Consider the following 20,893-nt stretch of genomic DNA (forward strand, 5'->3'; position numbering starts at 1 on the left):
TCTTATTTGTAGATCAAGCATAGTTAAACAATTAAAAGTTTTTTTGTATTCTTATAATTCTTTAATGGAAAAGGAAAGTGTTTTTCCATAGGTCGAAATTTCTAATGTTAGATTATAGTTTTCTGTTATTTTCTTGATCATTTATCTTGCTGGGCAAGTAACTTAGTAGTCTCCCAGCACCCGCCCCCCCCCCCTTTTTTTTGGTAGGTGATAGTCAAAAAGCGTACAAGACTAAATGAGTTTGCAGGTAAACATCATATCATTTAAAATACAAATGTCTTGGACTCAGCTTCAGTCTATCATTAACTTAAAGTCAACTAATTACTGTTAATCTACAACTTAGAAATTGCAGAAAGCCTGATTTTTGTTTTAATGAGAAATTTTTGAATGGCAAATTTAACTTTTAAAGCCCTCACCTAACTACCCACCTCTTCTTATCATTTGATGTTTGGTACTCAGCTTTTCTTTATGACTGTATTAAAAAACAAAACTACCTTTTTTCTTATAATTTTCTTTCCCTAAAGAAGTATAATTGATGGGATACTATCATGAACCTTTTTCCAATATCTCAGAAAGAATTATTGGCATATTTTGTTCAAATTGCTTCTGAAATATTTAATACTGTCTTATTTTTAAAATGTATTTATAAAACCTACTGGTGGTAAGGAAGCTAAAAGATTCGTGCAGAATATATTAGGTGGGAAAGGAACTTTTTTTCTTATGGCAATTAGAGTAGAATTTCAAAAGATACTTTAATATCTTTATTTTGAAAGTGTATATTTTATCAGTGTATCTGCTTGCCTCTAAGTTTATTTAAGTCATTTTTTTGAGTGACTATTGCATGCATGCCAGGCACTGTGCTAGGTTCTGGGAATTTGATTGTCAGCAAGACAGATGTTCCATTTTTCATTGTTGTTACTATATATATACTGTATATATTTTAACTAAGTTCCAGTTGTTGTTCACATTCAGGTTGATACGTTTCATGTGAAAATTAATTTCCCCGGTAAATTTGTATTTAGTTTTTTTCTCAATACATAAGAATGGCTTTATAAAGGAGAATGAATTTAACATTCATGTGCAAATCAAATTTTTAAGAGTTTGTGGCTTTCATTAATAGGTGAAGAAGGAAGTTTTAGCCATGGGTCTGTTGTTGATGGAAGATTTGAAGGATTCATTCAGACTCGTGGTGGCACATTTTATGTTGAGCCAGCAGAGAGATATATTAAAGACCGCACTCTGCCATTTCACTCTGTCATTTATCATGAAGATGATATTAGTAAGTACTTAAATTTTGCAAAGAGTATATAAATAGTTAAAACTATGTGGAGACAAATGAAACCTGAGCTGTTTTCTTTCCTAAGCTGTTAATCAGGCTAGAAAATAGTTTCACAACTAAAATCTCAATTAAAGAATGGATCTATATCGTTGAGACAATATCATTGTCAGTCTGTGCTGGTACTACTTTGTTGATATGCTACAACCAATTCTGTTTGAACTATGAGTCAACCAACTCCGATTGAACTGGAAATTCTATATTGTGGTATCATCCAGTCATTTAATGCTGTAACACCTTTGTGTGTGTGGCCTACTGAAGCATCATCTTCTTATGTAAATTTCAGTGTGGATATTTGCATAGTATTTAAAGAATATTTTAGATATTTTTGTAATTTTTAAGCCTTTTGAGTATTTCTTTTTGGAATCTTGAAATGACTTCCGCTTGGTAAGACTTCAGATTTATCTTTATGAATTTTGTTCTCGACCGTGGTCTTTGTATGATGGTAATTTGTTGGGAGAGTTCTTTTTCTGTGTTTTAAGAATAGAAAATGTATTTAGACTTCCCCTTTTCATTCTACCATTGTCTGTATATCCATAGTCATTTAATCACGAGAATGCTGTAATGAAATGACCCAGAAATGCATTCCTCTAATTCACAGGCCTCTTGAATACTCATATTTTATTTTTGACTGTAGTAAGAGTAGTCTATCAATTTTTGCCTATTTTCCTTATTTGGCAGCTTCCAGGCTTCATTTTCCTTTCTACATATAGAAATTTGTTGTCAGTAATTTCGTTCTCACCCCTGGTAATGTACTGGAAAGTGTTAACCATGTCGACTTCTTGCTTTATCAGCTCTGACCGTTTCTGTATTTAAGTCTCTCCAACTTGCTTGTCATCTCTAATGCTCGATTACTATAGAAAATAGCATAATTATTCTAGATAGAATACATTTATGATTTTGGCTATTTGTTAAATTCGTTAATGCTACTTGTGCACATTTTTGCTCATCCCTATTTGATTCCTTTTCCAATTTCCCCTCCTGGTATTTTAGACTCTCCTCAAGCTCCAAGCTACAGTCTTCCTTCACAAGCTAGAGTATGAATTCCTTTCTTTCTGCCAGTAGAATTATCATCTACTTCATTTGTATGTTACTTTGTAATTTTCTGAGTAATTTAATCATTTTGCAGGTTTACCTCCTCTATCAGGGTGTGTAAGTTCTCCAACTGCAGTTTCTGTTTCTTTTGCTCCTTTAACATTTCAGATATCATTTATCTCTGCAGCAGTTTCTTCACTGATACTTAATAAAGTCCTGCAACATTTTCCCTATAATGTTTTCTCAAAATCAAGCAAGACCTTTGGGAAAGAAAGGAGAGGAAGAAATGATTGACAGATTTTGAACTGATGATTTCCTTCCCATGATATTGTAATCAAACATTTTCCTTCACTTTGTATGTCTTATAAGTATCTTCAACTGTGTTTATTCTGCCTTTTATGATTTCTGTTGTTTTGTCTTCTCTCTCGTTTCCTTTCTTCTCTTATCTACTTGTATGTAGTTTAAGAATGTTCTGCTCTTTTTTCATACTTCTGTTTCTTCCTCATCATATAATTGCATTTCTTTCACTTTGCATCTTACAGTAATTTTCAAAAATCTCCCTTTATTTCAGCCTTTTCTTTTTCCCCAAAGGTGATGAGTTAGCTTGCAGAATCAGTGACATTGGATGCAACTTAGTTTTCTGTTCCTTTTGGCATTTAACTTTACCATTGATTTCAGTGCTTAACTCTTACTTGTCTTGGTAAACATATATTCATGGTAAGGAGATCGTTTCACATTCTGCTTGTTATTACATGCCAGTAGTGGTATTAGAGCCTAAAAACAGCAATGTTTAGAGTGATTTTGTTTGTAACTTCTTCTGGTAAATGGAAATGTAATGATATGAGGATAAGAGTATGGGAAGCAATTGCCTTAAACAGAATTTTTAGTGCTTGCAGATTTAGACAATTACTTTTGAAAAACTATCTGAAAATCTGTCAAGTTAACTACAAAAGGAAAGCACCCATGTATTAACCATTTAGTTTTTAAATAGTTGCTCTAGTCTAGATTCTAGACCAAGGATTGGCAAACTTTTTCTGTAAAGGTCCAGATAGTAAATAATATGTCTTTGTGGGCCATATTTGCTCTGTTGCAGCTGAATTCTGCCACTGTAGTATGAAAACAGCAATAGGAAATATGTAAATGAACGAGCATGGCTATGTTCCAATAAAACTTACTGACACTTAAATTTGAATTTCATGTAATCTTAACATGACACAAAATATTATTCTTTTAATTTTTTCCCACCATTTGAAAATGTAAAAACCGTCTTTAGCTTTCATGCCAAACAAAAGGACTCATATCTAGCAGGCTGTTGTTTGCCTACCGCTCTTCTAGAGGATGGCTAGATAAATTTACTTTTCTTAAATTGAAATATAGTTGACATACAATATTATGTTAGCTTCAGGTGTGCAACATAGTGACTTGACATTTAAATACATTATGAAATGATCACCACGATAAGTCTGATAACATCTGTCACCATACAAAATTATTACAGTATTATTGACTGTATTCCTTATGCTGTATGTTACCTCCCCACGACTTACTTATTTTATAAATGGAAGTTTGTGCCTTTTAATCTCCTTGACCTATTTCGCCCAGTCTCCTCCTACTCCCCTTCTCTTTGGCAACCACTGGTTTGTTCTCTGTATCTATGCCTCGGTTTCTGTTTTGTTTTGTTTTGTTTTCTTTTCTTTTTTTTTTAAGATTCCATATGTAAGTGAAACCACATGGTATTTGTCTAGATTAAATGTATTTATTTATTTATTTTGCGGTACGTGGGCCTCTCACTGTTGTGGTCTCTCCCGTTGCGGAGCACAGGCTCCGGACGCGCAGGCTCAGTGGCCATGGCTCACGGGCCCAGCCACTCCGTGACATGTAGGATCCTCCCGGACCGGGGCACGAACCCGTGTCCCCTGCATCGGTAGGCGGACTCTCAACCACTGCGCCACCAGGGAAGCCCTAAATTTACTTTTAATTGGCCCTTTAACCTCTCTGTGTAGAATACCCAAGGTTCTAATAGTATTAGTGGTAGTACAAGTAGTTATTTCTCTCTGATGTATAACCAGCACCATACAAAGTTCTTTGCTTACATTATTTTGTTTAATCTTCACAATAACCCTGTGAGGTATATAGGCACACATATTATCCCCACTTTATAGATGAGGAAACTAAGCCTTAGAAAACTTAGGTCACTTGATTGTGGATCTCGTGTTCTTAACCATGTGTCTTCTGCTTCACTCCTGGAAAAAAGCTGTAAATTCTCACTGCCATTATTCCAAGGATCTCTGGGTCTTTTCTGAGATCTGTAAGCCTCCCTGAAATCACACATTTGCATCTATTGCTGTTTAGAGCCAAATTCTTTCCCTAACATATCTAGCAATGGATGCTTTATTTCACAGCTAATTAAAAGACAGAGGATGTCCCTTTATTATTTAATAATAATATTATTATTATTTTCATATAATTTGCTTAAGTGCCAATAATTTATTTTTACAGCTAAAGTACTGCATGGCTGTTTAGATCATTGTGTATATGCTTGAGTGAATTTGGTGTCCCTGTATTTGTTATTTTCAGCGGAAGCAAATGACAGGGGAGGCACGCCAACTTTGGATAGGAATCCTGATGAGAGTTTGGCTACCCTCATCTTAATACTGTTTTTGCAACTCTAGGCATGAATATATGAAACCACCATGGAAAATGATACTGATATTCTGGAGAACCTTAGGGAATGGCTTCTGGTGCTGTACCAGAACATAGAGACAGTTTTCTGTGAAAATATTTAATAACTTCTAGATGCTTTGATATCCATTTAGATGTGAAGGTGATAACTACATGTAGTTATCAGCTTAAAATTCATACTTGTTCAATCTATACTTAGGTGGTAAAAAACACTCTCTTCTAGGACATAGAAGTGTGAACAATTATGACAGGGTAAGAATACCATTTAGTCCTCTGCCTCTTGGCCCAGTTTATTTTAAGAAACTGGGAAAAACATTGTCCCATAAACTATACTGCTAGTCTTAGTAATATGAATAGCTTTTAGGAATGACTGACTGTATGATTGCTTGGAATCATTAGTTGTAAATAGTGGACCTTTGCACCTTTTGTATACTACCTTTCTGAGAGGCAAAGTTCTAAGCAATTTTCCCATGCTGTACTTATAAAGAAATATTTTGTTTCTGAACTAAAAGATATTTTAAGTAAATACATGAAGCCGTAGAGTAAGAGTGTTTAGGTTTATTCTTTCACTTCAGATTATTTATTTTCCTTTGGGTGGTATAGGAAAGCCCAAAGAGCTTGAATTTGCCTGTGCCTCATAGTATTGTATCAATAGTAGGTCACTCCTACTTTCAGCCTGTGTGCTAGCTATAACTGTACTTATCGCTTCTTTCTCTTGTGCTTCAGTGGGAAGACCCCTTATTTCTTGCTCTGAAAAATTGAGACTGTTAAATTTTACTTAACCATTTCAAGGTGAAGGCCTCCTTCCGGTAGAAGCCTCTTCGTTTGTGAAACTTCAGGATATTGCTTTTAATAAACCTTAAAAAAAATCAGTTTCATATTGTGTTTTTGAAGTTGTGGATGTAACTGAGTTTTGTCATAGTCACTAAGATTTTCAACATCTTTTGTGTCACTGTTAGTGGAAAGGAGGGACAAAGGATAGAAGGAAAAGAGGAAAGGAAAAATTGAATTGGAAAGTATTGATAATGGCTAGCATTGTTCAAATCTGACATTGTTAGATTGTCACATTTTTCTTCCAGAGGTACCAGGAAATTCTGAGGATTATCGTGCAGAGTTTCTACATGTGCTTAAGGTCCAGTCTGAGCTTGGAAATGTGCTTATGTGTATGGAGTTGTGACAAACTGTGGTAGACACTCGGAAAGATTAAGGAATGGAGTGTTCTGATTGATAATTCAGTAGCAGAATCGCTTAAGACTATGATAGGAAGTGCCCATGACTTCAGAACTCCCATAGGATATACAAGTTTATAGGTTAATTTCTATACTGTATGTTTTAATTCACGTGTTTTACTTAGCATTGATGTTAAATACTTAATTTTCTTAAGCAAAGTAACAGTATTAAAAGAAATATAAGAATTTAGTGGCATTGTTGACTCTGTTTTTGCTTTTTTTTTCTGAGTTAATCTCTAGGGAAATATAATTTCTCCAAATAGTTCACAGGCACAAATGAAGAAAAGTTGAGAAGCCTGTGAGAAGTGGTAGCTATTTGAAAAATATTTAATTAGAAATGTGAGATATTTAATTGGGAAAACATTTAAAAAAACAGATTAAAAAGAGACAGTGAGGGGTTTAATTCTTTTTGCAGAATTTGGAGAAAATATGCCCAGCCCTTTCATATTATTCAATCAAAGTTTATTTTGTTTTATTTATGTAAATAAGACTCAAGTTACGAACACTTTAGATCAAGACGTTTTCTGATTGGTTACCATATGTATCGGGTTGGCCAAAAAATTCATTCAGGGTTTTCCGTAAGATGTTACGGAAAACCCTGAATGAACTTTTTGGCCAACCCAATATATATTTTTGTATATATTTATTTAAAAAACATAAATAGAAAATATTTTGGCTGCATAATGATCATTTCAGAAACATAAGATTATTTAAAAATAACAAAGCTCTTATATTGTAAAACAGCTTTAAAACTCATCCTAGAAAGTAAAATTATATTTGGAAATTTTGTTCTTTTTTTCCGAGAAATATCACCTCATGATTGTGTTTTGCAGTGTTTGAGATGTTTTTACAAACAGATTGAATAAGAAAATTAATTCATTGTTCATCTGAATATTGCATTAAAGATGCAGTTTTTAATAAGTTGTCATTATACTGTCAAGTCATATGTTTTGAGAGTTTGGAAAAAGCTTATAGACGTTTGATGTGGTAGTAAGAAGAATGAATTTGAAAGTTTTAAATTAAGACTTCACAAGCATATGCATTTAAAAAATAGGGATTTTCTTTTGGGGGGCATTGTTTCTTCATCATACCTCATCAGCAAACTGTTCATGGAAAATAGAGTTTTCTGGAATAGACCAGAAGATTGATGTAGTTCTGAATTCAACGGAATTCTGTAACTTTATTACGATTGCAAAAGGGACTAGAATTAGTTCTAAGTTTGAAGATGATGGAAACTGAAGCCTAAAGAGTCTTAAGCAACTTGGGCAAGGTATTTTCATGGCAAGGATCCATGTTTCCTGGCGTTTACTCCAGTTCTTTTTAGTTACATCGTAAGTTAGTAGAGACTTGTTTAAAGGTGGCTAAAGTCGAGGGACTTAATGATGGTAAAGACAATTATTGTGAAGATAAAAAAAAGATTAGGAGAAAGCTAAGGCTTTATTTTTGGTATCATTGTTGATTTTGCAGAAGTGTGGCTATCTTCCCTACTGAAAAATAGAGTAAATTTACATTTTAGGTTCAACTTTTATGAGTGATGAGTTACAGAAAAACTAGTAGAAGTAGCATTGAGTATACATGTGTGTATGTACTAGGGATAAGAGGCGCTAAAACTAGGTCTTTCACATCTCTTCTAGCACAATTCAATGCTTGACGTTTATGCTAGCGACCTTGTGGGTGTGTCTGAGGACATTGGTCTAGGACTTGGGCCCGGTAAAGAGCTGCTTTACATTGTGATACAAGATTTATTATAAAAATGTTAAATTCTGTTCATGGTTTATAAATTTGGAGATTAGATAATCTCCGTAAGCAACCTTGTTATCTTATATTTATATTCATTAGACTAGGAATTCACTGATGTGGATTTTACTGCTTTCAGCAACTGTAGAGGCTTAGAATTGCTGGGGAAGGAAAAAATTGCCCTCTGCCCTTTTTAGGTTCTTCTAGCTGGTCTAAGAATTAAATTGATATGAGACAGATTAAAAGGAGAAAATCAAATTTAATTATGTATGTACGAGGTCTCCATCAGAAAAATGAGGCCCCAGTTAGGCAATTGAGGTTTATATGGCATTTGAGAGGAGAAGGGGCTAGGGGTTTGGTACTTCAAGGGGGAGGAAAACAATTATAGGAAGATGGAAAAGCAAATGTTGGGTAAACAAATGTTTGCTCTGCCATGCAGGGACAAGGGGACACAGAGAGGACTTGGTCTCCGGGGCCTGCCAAGTTCCTCCTACCACACCTATCCCATTTTCTTTGTAGATCTCTCTGTTGATAGTGCTGTTCCTGAACCAGGCCCTTTATCTAAATTCTTCTAGGCAGTTAAAGGGCAGGTAAAAAGAAAGACTTCCTGAGTCTTCTGTTTTCTTAAAAATAATCAGTCTAAAATAATCCTTATGCCAGAGAGAGACATGGGGTGGCAAATTTTGTTCCCCTGCAGAATCATGGACTTAAAGGCAACCTTGTAGGGGACTTTCCTGGCGGTCTAGTGGTTAAGACTCTGCGCTACCAGTGCAGGGGGTGTGGGTTTGATCCCTGGTCAGGGAACTAAGATCCCACATGCTGCGTGGCACAGCCAAAAAATGAAAAAAAAATTAAAAAAAGGTGACCTTGTAGATCAACTAGTTAAAACTGTTGCAGAGTTTAATTCATTTGCTTAAGATCACACAAGTTAGTGGGAGACATGGTAAGGAAAAAGCACAAGAGGTAATGTGTCAGAACTGAGGCATGGCATTTGTATGAGAAAGTAGTTTGAAGGGAAATCAGGATGAAGTTTGAGAATAGCTTTGTGACCTTATGCAAGTAAGTAACTTTACCTTTTCTGGGTGTCATTTTCTTCATGTTATAAAGTGAGTATGTAGATCATTAATACTTCCTGTTTCTTCTAAAATTTGATGATTCCAAACTACTTTTCCTCTAAAGCTGGAAATATTTTTGGTTTTTCTGATTATCAAATGACTATATAAAATAGATATTTTTGCTTGTGAATTAAGTAGAAGATGAAGTGTATCCACCACCGTTAGCATTTTGGTGAATAGCCCTTTAGGTCTTATCATTTTTTTTTTCTTAATAAATTTATTTTATTTATCATTTGCGTGTCTAATCTGTACAAGACACTTTCAGATACATTGGATACAGTGATGAACAGGGCCAAGTTTCTGTCCTAACGCACTTTACAGTCTCCTGATCAGAATAATAGAGCAACATTTCTCCTATTGACCTGATACCCGTGATCCCCTTGGCCCCCAACACTAACCTTTCTTAAAAAACAAGGGTGGGAAGGGACATGCCTGGACCAGCTCTGAGTTTCTGTTTCCTGTGAGAGCAGGGTTGTGAGTGCATGTTGAAAAGGGGACCATCTTTAGCTTACTGTCCTTCATACTATGCCCTTCTCTCCCTGCTCTCCCCACCCTCCCCAAACAGAGACTGGTTGTGGGGAATGGGGGAAGGGGCACTAGGGAGAAAGGGACCTCTGTCCACTGCAATTGGAAGGGGGAAGGGTATTTGGGGGCTGCTTGACCCATCCGTCCATTCCTCCACACCCATCATCTCTCCTTAAAGAAAACAAAAAGTCTCCTCGTCTTTTTACTGTCTCAATGAATCCTTGTGGATTTTTGGCAACTTTGGGAGTCAGTGGCATTTTCATGGGCAAGGACCCAACCTACCTACCCTTCAGATACCTAGCAAATCAACTTTTGGTACAGTATCTGTCTGTGGAACCACTGTCTTTTAAATTCAATGAATATCATAAAAGTTGGGTCATTTGATTGAATTTAGTGAGTCATAGTGTGTCATTGGAGGAATTACACCAAGTTTTGATGGTTAGAGAGTTATCTCATAGCTAAAGCTTTGGACTCTGCAGTCAAATTCCTAACCTGGCAGTCACGTTGAGGGAGGGATGGCTTGCTGGGAGTAGTGAGGAGATAAAGTCTAGTCTAGTTAGTCTGTAGTGAGAAGTGGGTGTTTTACACATCTGTTGGGCAGATGATCTGTACTGTAAATATTCCCCCTTCCTGGAGTGGATGATTGAGAGTTAACTAGAGCTATTTCCTGCTTGAGGTGGTATCACAGTATATGTATTATTTATATCTGTGCTTCCTACAACAAAACAGAAGCAAGAGGTTGGCATGCAGAGGAACTGGAAGAAAGGCCTTAGATTTAAAGCTGATCTTTGTTTTAAATAAGCTGAATATTCTACGCCAATGACTCATTCTTTGTGAAAGAATATGCTGTTTGGCCTTTTCAGGGGAACTACAGTTGCATCCTATGATTTAGCATCTCAATGAGGGCTTATTCATTAGTTGAACAAAGGCTTTTTCTAGAAATGGGGATTATATTGTCAGTAATTTTAGAGGGAAAATGTCATTGTCCATTTTCATAGTTAATGTGGTGACCAGGGAAAATAGGCTCTTTTAGAAGTTTTGAAAGTATATGGGAAACATTTTATACTCGATTCCTTTTTTTCTATTGGGAGAGTTTTGTGCTGACAGATTTTGAAGCATATATAAAATTTATGATATATAAGATACAATTTACAAAGAAACAAAACACTAGTTCTTTTAAATATTCTAATTCTTGATGTTTCTTTTTTTAAATAATTAATTAAATTTTGGCTGTGTTGGGTCTTCGTTGCTGCACGAGGGCTTTCTCTAGTTGCGGCGAGCAGGGGCTACTCTTTGTTGTGGTGCGCGGGCTTCTCACTGCGGTGGCTTCTCTTGTTGTGAAGCACACGTTCTAGGCATGTGGGCTTCAGTAGTTGTGGCATGCAGGCTCAGTAGTTTTGGCACACGGGCTTAGTTGCCCCGCAGCATGTGGGATCTTCCCAGACCAGGGCTCGAACCCGTGTCCCCTGCATTGCCGGCAGATTCTTAACCACTGCTCCACTAGGGAAGTCCTTTGATGTTTCTAATGTTTTAAATTAGAGTGTACTATATAGATCATAGTTTTGTTTTTTAATTCCCCTACACATTTATAAATAACAAGAGAGTTTCAGTAGTTTGACAAAAAATTTTGAAGGTCATGGAGCAGTTGTAATTTTCCCCATTGATTATTAAGATCACTTTGCATACTTTCAGCTTGCATGGTCAATTTTACTGCCTGTGATAATGTGGTAAAGTGGGGACTGCCTGTAGTTAAACATGAAATAGGATTGAGAAGGGACTCTGGAAATACATTATCATTGTCAGGTGGCATAAAGGAACTGCTTGAAGTTACAGATGATAATTTTTGAATGAGAATAGTTATAGTTACCAGTTGCTTCTCCAGCCCCATTCAACTGGAGTGGTATAGGTAGAGAGCTGAATTTAAACAGGTTTTGGTGGAGAGTTGGGAATGGGGTGGTGGCAAGGGAGTTTAAGGTAAATGCAGTGGAGTAAGTATAATAATAATTGACTATGGGATTTAAACTGAATAAGGAGAGAGAGAATATCCACTAGTGAACAGGGTGGTAGCATAGGTGGATTGAAGGGTTTTTGAGATGTCAAAGGATTGTTGGAGTCTAAAGGGAATGTTCTGAAAAGATGAGTGGTGGAAAGAAAGTAGGATGAGAAAGTTGAGATTAAGAAGGGGTTTCAGAAATTGAGGTAGAAGACAGTTGGAGAAAAGGTAGGATGAGTGTATTGGAAGGATCATCCCCATGAATGTTGAAATCACTAAGAATTATGATGGGGTGGTATCAGAGAGAGTGACAGTGAGTTAGGAGCTATAAATAAGGTAATAGAGGGAAGTAGTGAATTGGAGGCAGCAAAAACTTATAGTAAACTGGAGTACTTGGTGGTGTAGTCTCATGACTATAAAAGCTGAGCCCCAATGAAAATAGTCTTGATGTTCCCAAGGCAGGAAGTGGTAGATAGCTGTGAGTGTTTAGGTAAGTGAGGGTCAAGGGAATGTCTTCCTAAGAACAGGGAGAGTTCTGGGGTTCCCCCTTGATTTTTTTTTTAATAAATTTATTTATTTATTCATTTATTTAATTTTTGGTTGCATTGAGTCTTCACTGCTGCACGCGAGTTTTCTCTAGTTACTGAGAGCGGGGCCTACTCTTCGTTGCGGTGCGTGGGCTTCTCATTGTGGTGGCTTCTCTTGTTGCAGAGCATGGGCTCTAGGCATGTGGGCTTCAGTAGTTGTGGCACATGGGCTTCAGTAGTTGTGGCTCACAGGCTGTAGAGTGCAGGCTCAGTAGTTGTGGTGCACGGGCTTAGTTGCTCCGTGGCATGTGGGATCTTCCCGGACCAGGGCTCGAATCCATGTCCCCTGCATTGGCAGGCGGATTCTTAACCACTGTGCCACCAGGGAAGTCCCTAAGGCTATCATTTCTTCCACATTTATTGGTTGGAATTTTACAGCTGTTGCAATCTTGACCTCTGGTGAAAACTAACGTTTAAATCAGAGCTGTTATATCAATGTAAGTAGGTTGTCCATAACCCCTACCTGCTACCTGCCAGTTTAGATTTGTATTGTGATATTTAGTTAGTAGTTCCAGTGAAATAGGTCACTAGTGTCCACTTCAGGTTCTAGATTTACTTAAGAAACAGTGTTTCTAATTATAATTCTGTGCATTATAACTATATGCTACTTAAGGATGTTTCAGTGCTTCCCCTCTAACCCATGTCTCTATATTTTATTTTATTTTATATTTTTTTAATATTTAAAAAATATTTTTTTTATATTTTATTTTGATAGTTCTCTTAATTATGGGTAGTAGATTGAATTATAAAATATGTTCATGAACTAAGGAGAACCTTAACAAGGGAAGTATGTGAACTTTGAGAGAGTGGAATAAACTTTTAAATGACTACACTAAATTGAACAGCTGTCTGGAAATAGAAACAATTCAGTTAAGGCTAAATTAATCACTGTTTAACTATAAAGGGAAAACAAGTGATAATAAAATAGTTATTGCTTTACAAAGCATTCACTTGAATTATACATTGAAGAAATTTAAACTCAATCTGCTTTTACTATGCCATGGAGCATGTTTCTAGGTTACTTTCCCTTATGACTAGTTGGTATTCATTGAAGGAATTCAAACCAAATATGATATATTTGCCCAACTGTAGTTCAAACTGAGGTAGCTTTGTACATTTGCAGAATAAGAAATTTAATGTTTTGAACGGAAAGTTATAAATTACAGAATGAAGTAAATTGCAGTGTTAAAATGCTCTATATATCTGAAGTGGGACAGGTTGGGAAAGTTAAACGCAGAATAAAGAATGATTATTGTTCTTTTTTAGAATTCACAAATCATTCATATGACAAAAACTTAGAGACCATTGATGTTGAAGGAGAACTTCAGAACCTGCCTGGTTTTAAAAGTAGAATGCCTAGCATAATGCCTTTCCCATTGGAACCCAATAAGCATTTATGGCTTTCATTAATTATGACAGTTAAATTTTCGTTTATAAGATAATTGGTAATACCTAAACATGTGACAGTAATAATATTTCTTCTTTGTATTTTAGACTATCCCCATAAGTATGGTCCACAGGGGGGCTGTGCAGATCACTCAGTATTTGAAAGGATGAGGAAGTACCAGATGACTGGTGTGGAAGAAGTAACACAGGTAAGGATTTTAATACAAACTTGTGTTTAAGAAATGGAAGTGAACTTGGGTATGTGTTTCTGCATTAAAAATGTATGTTCTAGGATTTCTAAAAGATTTATACTGCCGTCAGGAAATATTTATATTTTTTAATGCTCAAAGAGGCCAAGTAACTTGCTTATAATAAAGGTGTGATGCTGCAATTTGAGTACAAATCTGCATGACCCAAAAAACATAAGGTGTCCAAAATATTCTCTTACATGTTTTATCATAAAATTAAAAAATATCCAGTCTGAACATGTATTTTGTATAAATGTGTTTGTATTAATATGAAAATTAGAGTGACCAACTTCCCACTGGTTTGCCTGAGACTTCTCCAGTTTAACATTGAAAATCATGTGTCTCTAAGCAAACCAAGATAGTTAGTTACCCTAATAAAAATCATCATACTTTTGATATTTTAATCGTAAGTTTTTCTGCCATTGACTGTTGACGTTTTATTCTTTTTTTGACCTCCTTTATTTCATTTATAGGTGGTAGTTTTATGGTTATTTAAAACACAAGTTTAAAATTAAAAAAAATTTATTTTTATAATAAAACATCATATATTTTGAACATCCGTTCTAAAAGTAGTAGCATGGATTAACATTTCTTGAGTCACAAATGCAGATTTGTATGTTTCTTGATCTGCAAAATGGCATAAATAATACCATTTCAAATGGGTCTTTTAAGTCTAAGTGAGATTTTATTCTTGTATTCATTGAACAATTTTGTATTGATCTCCCATATGTCAGAAGATCTGTGATAGGTTCTGGGAATATGTGGAAATTAAGATGAAGGCTTGTCCTCACAAAGTTTTTAGTTTAATTGGAGACACAGAAAAATTGAAGATAGTAAGAAATGGAAGAAGATTAAGCAAAGAGTGATATTCTACACACAAGAAGACTAGTTAACCTAGCCTTGCAAGTGTTTGAGGACAATAATCAGAAACTAAAAGAAAAAGCAGAAGTTAGGTTGACCATGAAGAGATGGAAAGAGGAGGAACAGTATATACAAGGCCAGAGAGATAGCAAGACCAGTAAAGAATTCTTAACTTCAGAGTGAGGTGCAAAACTAGAGACAAGGAGACTAATTACGAGTTGTTGCAGTTATTCAGTTGAGAAGTGATAGTGGCTTGTACTAAGGTATCGGCAATGTGGATAGAGAGGCTGAGAGTATAGATTGCTAGATATAATACAGTTTAACAGTGGCTAGACACAACATTTAATATACAAATGTAGGTTGTATTTTTTTATATCAGCAGCAGACCACCAGAAATGTCATGTAAGAGAGGACACCATTAAAAATAATATCAAGAATATTATGTATCAAAGAATAAATGTAACAACGAATTATAAGACCTGTATAAGGAAAATTACAAAATTTTATAAGAAATATTACAGATGATTGATTTTATTATGGAGAGATATACTATATAAAATGGAACATAATACCTAATATAAAAACATTAATTTCCCCATATTGATTTGTAGATTCAGTGCAATTCCATACAAATTACAACATGATTTTTCACAGCACTTGATGGGTCTAAAATGTTACAAGGAAAAGTGAAGGCTAAGAAGAAATGAGGCCCATCTGAAGGTGATGAACAGGAAAGAGAGATTTACCCTGGAAGATATTAAGACTGACTCTAGTAATTGAGAGTGTACTTTCAGCATAGGGATGTACAAATTGACCAGAGGAATAAAATTGAGTGCTCAGGAACAGATCCATACGTATATGAAACTTTGTTATGTGGTAGAGGTGAAATCTCAAATCAGGGAGGAAAATAGAGACTATTGAATAAATGGAGCCAGAGAAAATGTTTATCCATTTGGAAAAAATGAAGTTGGATCTTCATCTCACATTATATTTAAAACAAAACAAAACTCTATAAAGTACTAAAACGAAAACTTTGAAACTCTTAGAACAAGTAAGTGGAGATTTCCCTTTCCAGCTGTGATAGAGTAACTGGTATCCAACTAGCCATCCTGCAAAAAACAACTGGAAAACAAAACAAGAACAACAACAGAAAAAAGAAACAATTGTTTTCAAATATTGGCCAACAGGCAGTACAGGATTGAGATACCTGAGAGAGGAGAAATAAGTATCTCTGTGATTTCCCTGACTTTTTGACTGGAGGAAAAATTTTAGGAATGGCACAATGAAGGGCATTTCAAGAAGAGTAAGAAGTGCACAGCGCTGTTGCACAATTGAAGAGATATGTTCAGGTTCTGGAAGACTGAGGTATCTGGATTTATGGACATAGTACCTGAGAGGAGAGAGCTATGCTGAAAAAAAGCTCTAGATGTCTGCACAGGGGTTGCCTTGAATCTTAGCCGGATTCTAAGCTGTGCATGCACAGGGTGAGATTCTATGAGAAAACTACCCGAGAAAGAAAAACTACTGAGGAATCTATGAACTGAAACAACAATCAGAAATTGTACTTGGTAGAGATCCCAAGCCATGCTTGGAGTAGGCTAATCTCACCCTAGACTAAAGGCTACTCCAGACCTGTCCTAACTAAGCTGAAAAACCAAGCTTCAGAAAGATCAAGGTGATTTTCAAGTAAATTAGTTGCCTGTCAGAGCAAAGCTCAATAATACTTGTTAAAGAAGGACACTGAATACAGATACTCAACAATGTAGCATGCAGAATGTCAGATGTTCAGAAAACATTGCTAGATGACCAGAAGCTCAAGAAGTTGGAAAAGGTGATCCATAATCAGAACAAAATACCACCCAGATGGAAACAGACTAGAAATTACAGGCATTAGCACATGAGGGCTTTGAAACAACTAATATTAATGTGTTCAAAAAACTATGAAAACAAAGAGAATAGTAATTATAATAAAAGAACCAAATATAATCCCCTAGTGGGGATTTATCTAGTAATTGACAAACAGGTTTTCAAAGTTATATGGAAATGTAAAGGACCTAGAATAGCCAAAACAATTTTCAAAAAAGAACAAAAGCTAGAGGACTTATACTACCTGATTTTGAGATTTACTATAAAGCTGCAGTAATCAAGATGGTGTCATCTTGACCTCAGGATAGACTTACAGGTCATGGAACAGAATAGAGAGTCCATATCCATTTGGCCAGTTGATTTTCACAAAAGTCCCAAGGTAATTTAAAGGACGAAAGAGCAGTCTGACAGATAGTACTGGAACAATTGAATATCCATAAAAAAAAAACACCTCAACTTATACCATTACACCTTATACAAAAATAAACTCAAAACGGATAATAAATCTGTATGCTTAAAGCTAAAACATAAACTTCTAGATAAAAACATGGAGGAAATTTTTGTGACTTTGGAATAGACAACAATTTCTTAGGACACAGAAATACCCTGCTGAAAAAAATTACGAACTCGACTTTGTCAAAATTAAAAACTTCTCAAAAGATACAGTTAAGAAAATGTAAAAAGAAGCCACAGACTGTGAGAAAAATGTCAGCAGTACATATATCTGACAGAAGGCTTTTCCAGAATATACCAAGAACTCTTATAACTCAGTTTTTAAAAAATGATCAAACCTCAATTAAAAAATGGGCAGGGCTTCCCTGGTGGCGCAGTGGTTGAGAGTCCGCCTGCCAATGCAGGGGACATGGGTTTGTGCCCCGGTCCGGGAAGATCCCACATGCCGCGGAGCGGCTGGGCCCGTGAGCCATGGCCGCTGAGCCTGTGTGTCCGGAACCTGTGCTCCGCAACAGAAGAGGCCACGACAGTGAGATGCCTGCGTACAGCAAAAAAAAAAAAAAAAAAAAAAAAGGGCAAAAGCATTTGAAAAGACACTTGACAAAAGAAGATATTAAAAAATATTTTGTATTTTGAAGTAGAGAAACACTTTGAATAAGGCATGGAATCTTTGACTATTAAAGAATTGATGTATTTCACTCTATGAAAATTAAGAGTAAAGGACACCTTAAAGTGAAGACAGTGATAAACTTTGAAACAATATTCACAATTCATAACATGGACAAAATATTGTTGTCAAGAAATAGAGAAGTAGTCCTTCTCCTGTTTAGAACAACTAATAGAGACCAGCCTGACCTCAAAATACGAATATTTTAAAAAATATATGTTATGTTTGTGTCTGCATGTGTGTGTATTTGTTAGAAGGCGTTGGAGAGATAACAAAGCTGTGAAGAAGTGTGGGACCAGATCTTAGGGAACAAAGAGGGCACTTAGGAAGGTGAGCCTGACGTTTGGGGCTACCTTTTCTCTAGCTGTATCTTCCAGTTCCTGAGGAGGTAGCTAAGAGACTGAAAAGCTGAATAGAACCCTCCAGATTCTTGAGGCTAAAGATAAAACTACTATTTCGGGACTTCAGGTTGCGATCTTGAATGAAGGGCTGCTCCCTAGAAGTAAGGGTGAATCAGAAAGTGTTCTGCCTCCCCTCACGGGGGTTAAAGTTTCACACCACATCTTCTTAATCTCTGATTGGATTAAGGTAATCGAGGATTACTAGTGCACCAAGGCTCATTGCCTGCCAGAAGTGAAAACAGATCTTCTCTTGAGAAAGATATCATTACTTGAAGCCTCAGATTATATCTATGGTTTTCCATGCACATTGTCTGGCACTCAGTTCAAAATAATCACATTAGCAAATGAGACAACATGATGGAAGAGTGAGAGGGAAAAAATTATTTATCAGACATTAGCCATTCAAGAATAAATGACAGGTATACACCCTCAGAGAGCTTACAGTATAGCTGGGGTGTCAGACATGTAAACAACCTAAAGGTATGTGAATAATGAAATGACCAGACACAGATACAGACTTTATAACAAGTACATAAAGAGGAAATTAAAAATTTCAGCAGAAAATTGAAAATGAACAAAAGAACCTAATGGAAATTCTAGAATGGAAAAATATAACAACAGAAACGAAGAATTTGACGGGCTTAGGCCTGAATAGTACGTCATAAAAAAATAGGGTAAACCACTTAGAAACAAAAGTGTAGAAAATACAGAAAAGAGCTTTAAGAGACATAGGTGATACATTAAAAAGGCCTAAAGTATGTGTAATTGATATCTCAGAAGGAGAAAAAATGAGTGAAATAGGGACAGATGGTGGCTGAGAATTCCACATATGACAGAGAATATCAAACAACAAATTTAGTAAACCCTGTAATTAGCGCAGGAAAAGTCTTTCACAAAGAAAATAACACTAGCACAATATTAGAGAAGTCTAAAAACCAAAGAATATACTCTTAAAAGCAACCAATAAAAAAAGTCTAGTCACCTTCAGAGAAGCAACAGTAAAAATGACAGCTCATTTCTCATTGGAAACAGTTGAAACCAGAAGACAATGGAATGTGCTGAAACAGTAACTGCCATCCTAGAATGATGTACTGAGCGAAAATAGATAAAAGTACAATGAAGACAGTAACTAAGAGAACAGTCAAACATGGAGTTGTCAAGGGAGAAGGAAATTATAAAATGTGAGTGTAAATTTGGAATTGTGGCTTAAAATTTAATTAATTTAAGTTGAATTCTCTATTACTCTGTCATCAAAATTCACTTAACATGGTGCTTTTAGATGTCAACAAATGTTTAAGTGCTTCGATTCAATAGCAGTGTTAATTATTTAAACAAATACTTATTGAGTGTCTACTGTTTGCCTGTGAAGTGTGTGTTAGCTGATAGCAGTATAGTGAGACGCAAACACTGAGATAATTTCTTCTTTCCAGAACTCTCATTCTAGTGGTTGAAGTAATGGTGGTGGGCTGGGGACAGAAAATAAACAAATAACCACATGATAAACTGTAAAGGACATGGGTACATGGTTCTGTGAGGTGGTATGATGGGTGAATTGGTCTTTGCTAAGTCTGAAGAAAAGAAGTTAATTAGATCAGGAGAGACAGCATCACCATGTGCAAAAGACTGTGACAGGATGCAGACCGTGTGTTGGAGGGTTGGAAAGAAGGCCTATGTAGCTGTAGCACAGAGAGCTAGAGTTGGGTAATGTAGTAGGGTCTCTCTGTGAAGTAATATGGAACGGGACGAAACTGGACAGGTAAGTAGAGTCTGCAGTGCTGACTGGGTGGTGCATATAAAGGGTTTACGACTTTATCCTTAGAGCCATAGGAAATCACTGAATTACAAATGCAGGTGGGTAATATTTTCAAAATTGTTTTTTGAAAGGATTGCAGTATGAAGATTAGATTGAAGGCAGAAGTGGATAGAGGTAGATTCCCATCGCTCAGATTGCAATACTCTAGGTAATAAGTGTGGCTTGGGCTAATGTGATGGAGCTAGAGGTAATGGGCAGATGCCCTAAGTATTTAGAAGCTAAATCTGACAGGGCTGGGTGATAGATTGGGTATTAGAGGTGAGGTAGAGGAAGACATCAAAGTATTGTAAACTACTGTAAGCCTTGCTTTATATTTACGTATTAAATAGTATGTTTTGAAAATGTTTCAAAGTTAAAGAATTGCTTGAATAAATAAGTCATCTATATAGTAGAATGTTATGAGACTGAAAGTGGTGTTTATGAAGAATTTTTAACAGTGCAAGGAAATACCTATGGTCTTACATAATAAAGTAGAAAGTGAAATTGTTTATAATGTGTATTCTTAACTATATAAAATTATAACAGTGAAGCATACTGATGATTAGAAATGACTCTTTTTGACATATAGACACCTCAAGAAGAACATGCTATTAACGGTCCAGAACTCCTGAGGAAAAAACGTACAACTTCAGCTGAAAAAAATACTTGTCAGCTTTATATTCAGACTGATCATCTGTTTTTTAAATATTATGGAACACGAGAGGCTGTGATTGCCCAGGTATTTATAATTTTGCTACTATTTTAGTTTTCATATTCTCATATTGTTTCATTATACCTGTATATTCCTCTAAAAATTAAAGTTAGTACGTATCTCATTTTGGAAAAATAAAGAGTATGTATTTTCAATTGTGATACGAGAAAATATGTAAGGTAAGAACACAAATAACTGAAAGACCAGTTAGGATATTTTAGTGTCATTCTAAAGAGAGATGTAAGAAAATGATTTCATGAAGGAGATG

At 35.7% G+C, this 20,893-nt stretch overlaps 1 protein-coding gene across 1 annotated transcript in view; it reads left to right on the top strand.

Moving 5' to 3' along the window:
* The window catches only part of ADAM10 (ADAM metallopeptidase domain 10), a 111,193-nt gene that overhangs the window by 41,591 nt on the left and 48,709 nt on the right, over nt 1–20,893 (top strand). Inside the window, exons 4-6 of the mRNA XM_079914873.1 lie at nt 1,121–1,279; nt 13,734–13,834; nt 20,503–20,652. Coding sequence (XP_079770999.1) covers nt 1,121–1,279; nt 13,734–13,834; nt 20,503–20,652 — 410 coding nt within the window. The remainder of the gene's footprint in view (nt 1–1,120; nt 1,280–13,733; nt 13,835–20,502; nt 20,653–20,893) is intronic.

This window comes from Stenella coeruleoalba, assembly GCF_951394435.1.
Source record: "Stenella coeruleoalba genome assembly, chromosome: 2".
Lineage (NCBI taxonomy): Eukaryota > Metazoa > Chordata > Mammalia > Artiodactyla > Delphinidae > Stenella > Stenella coeruleoalba.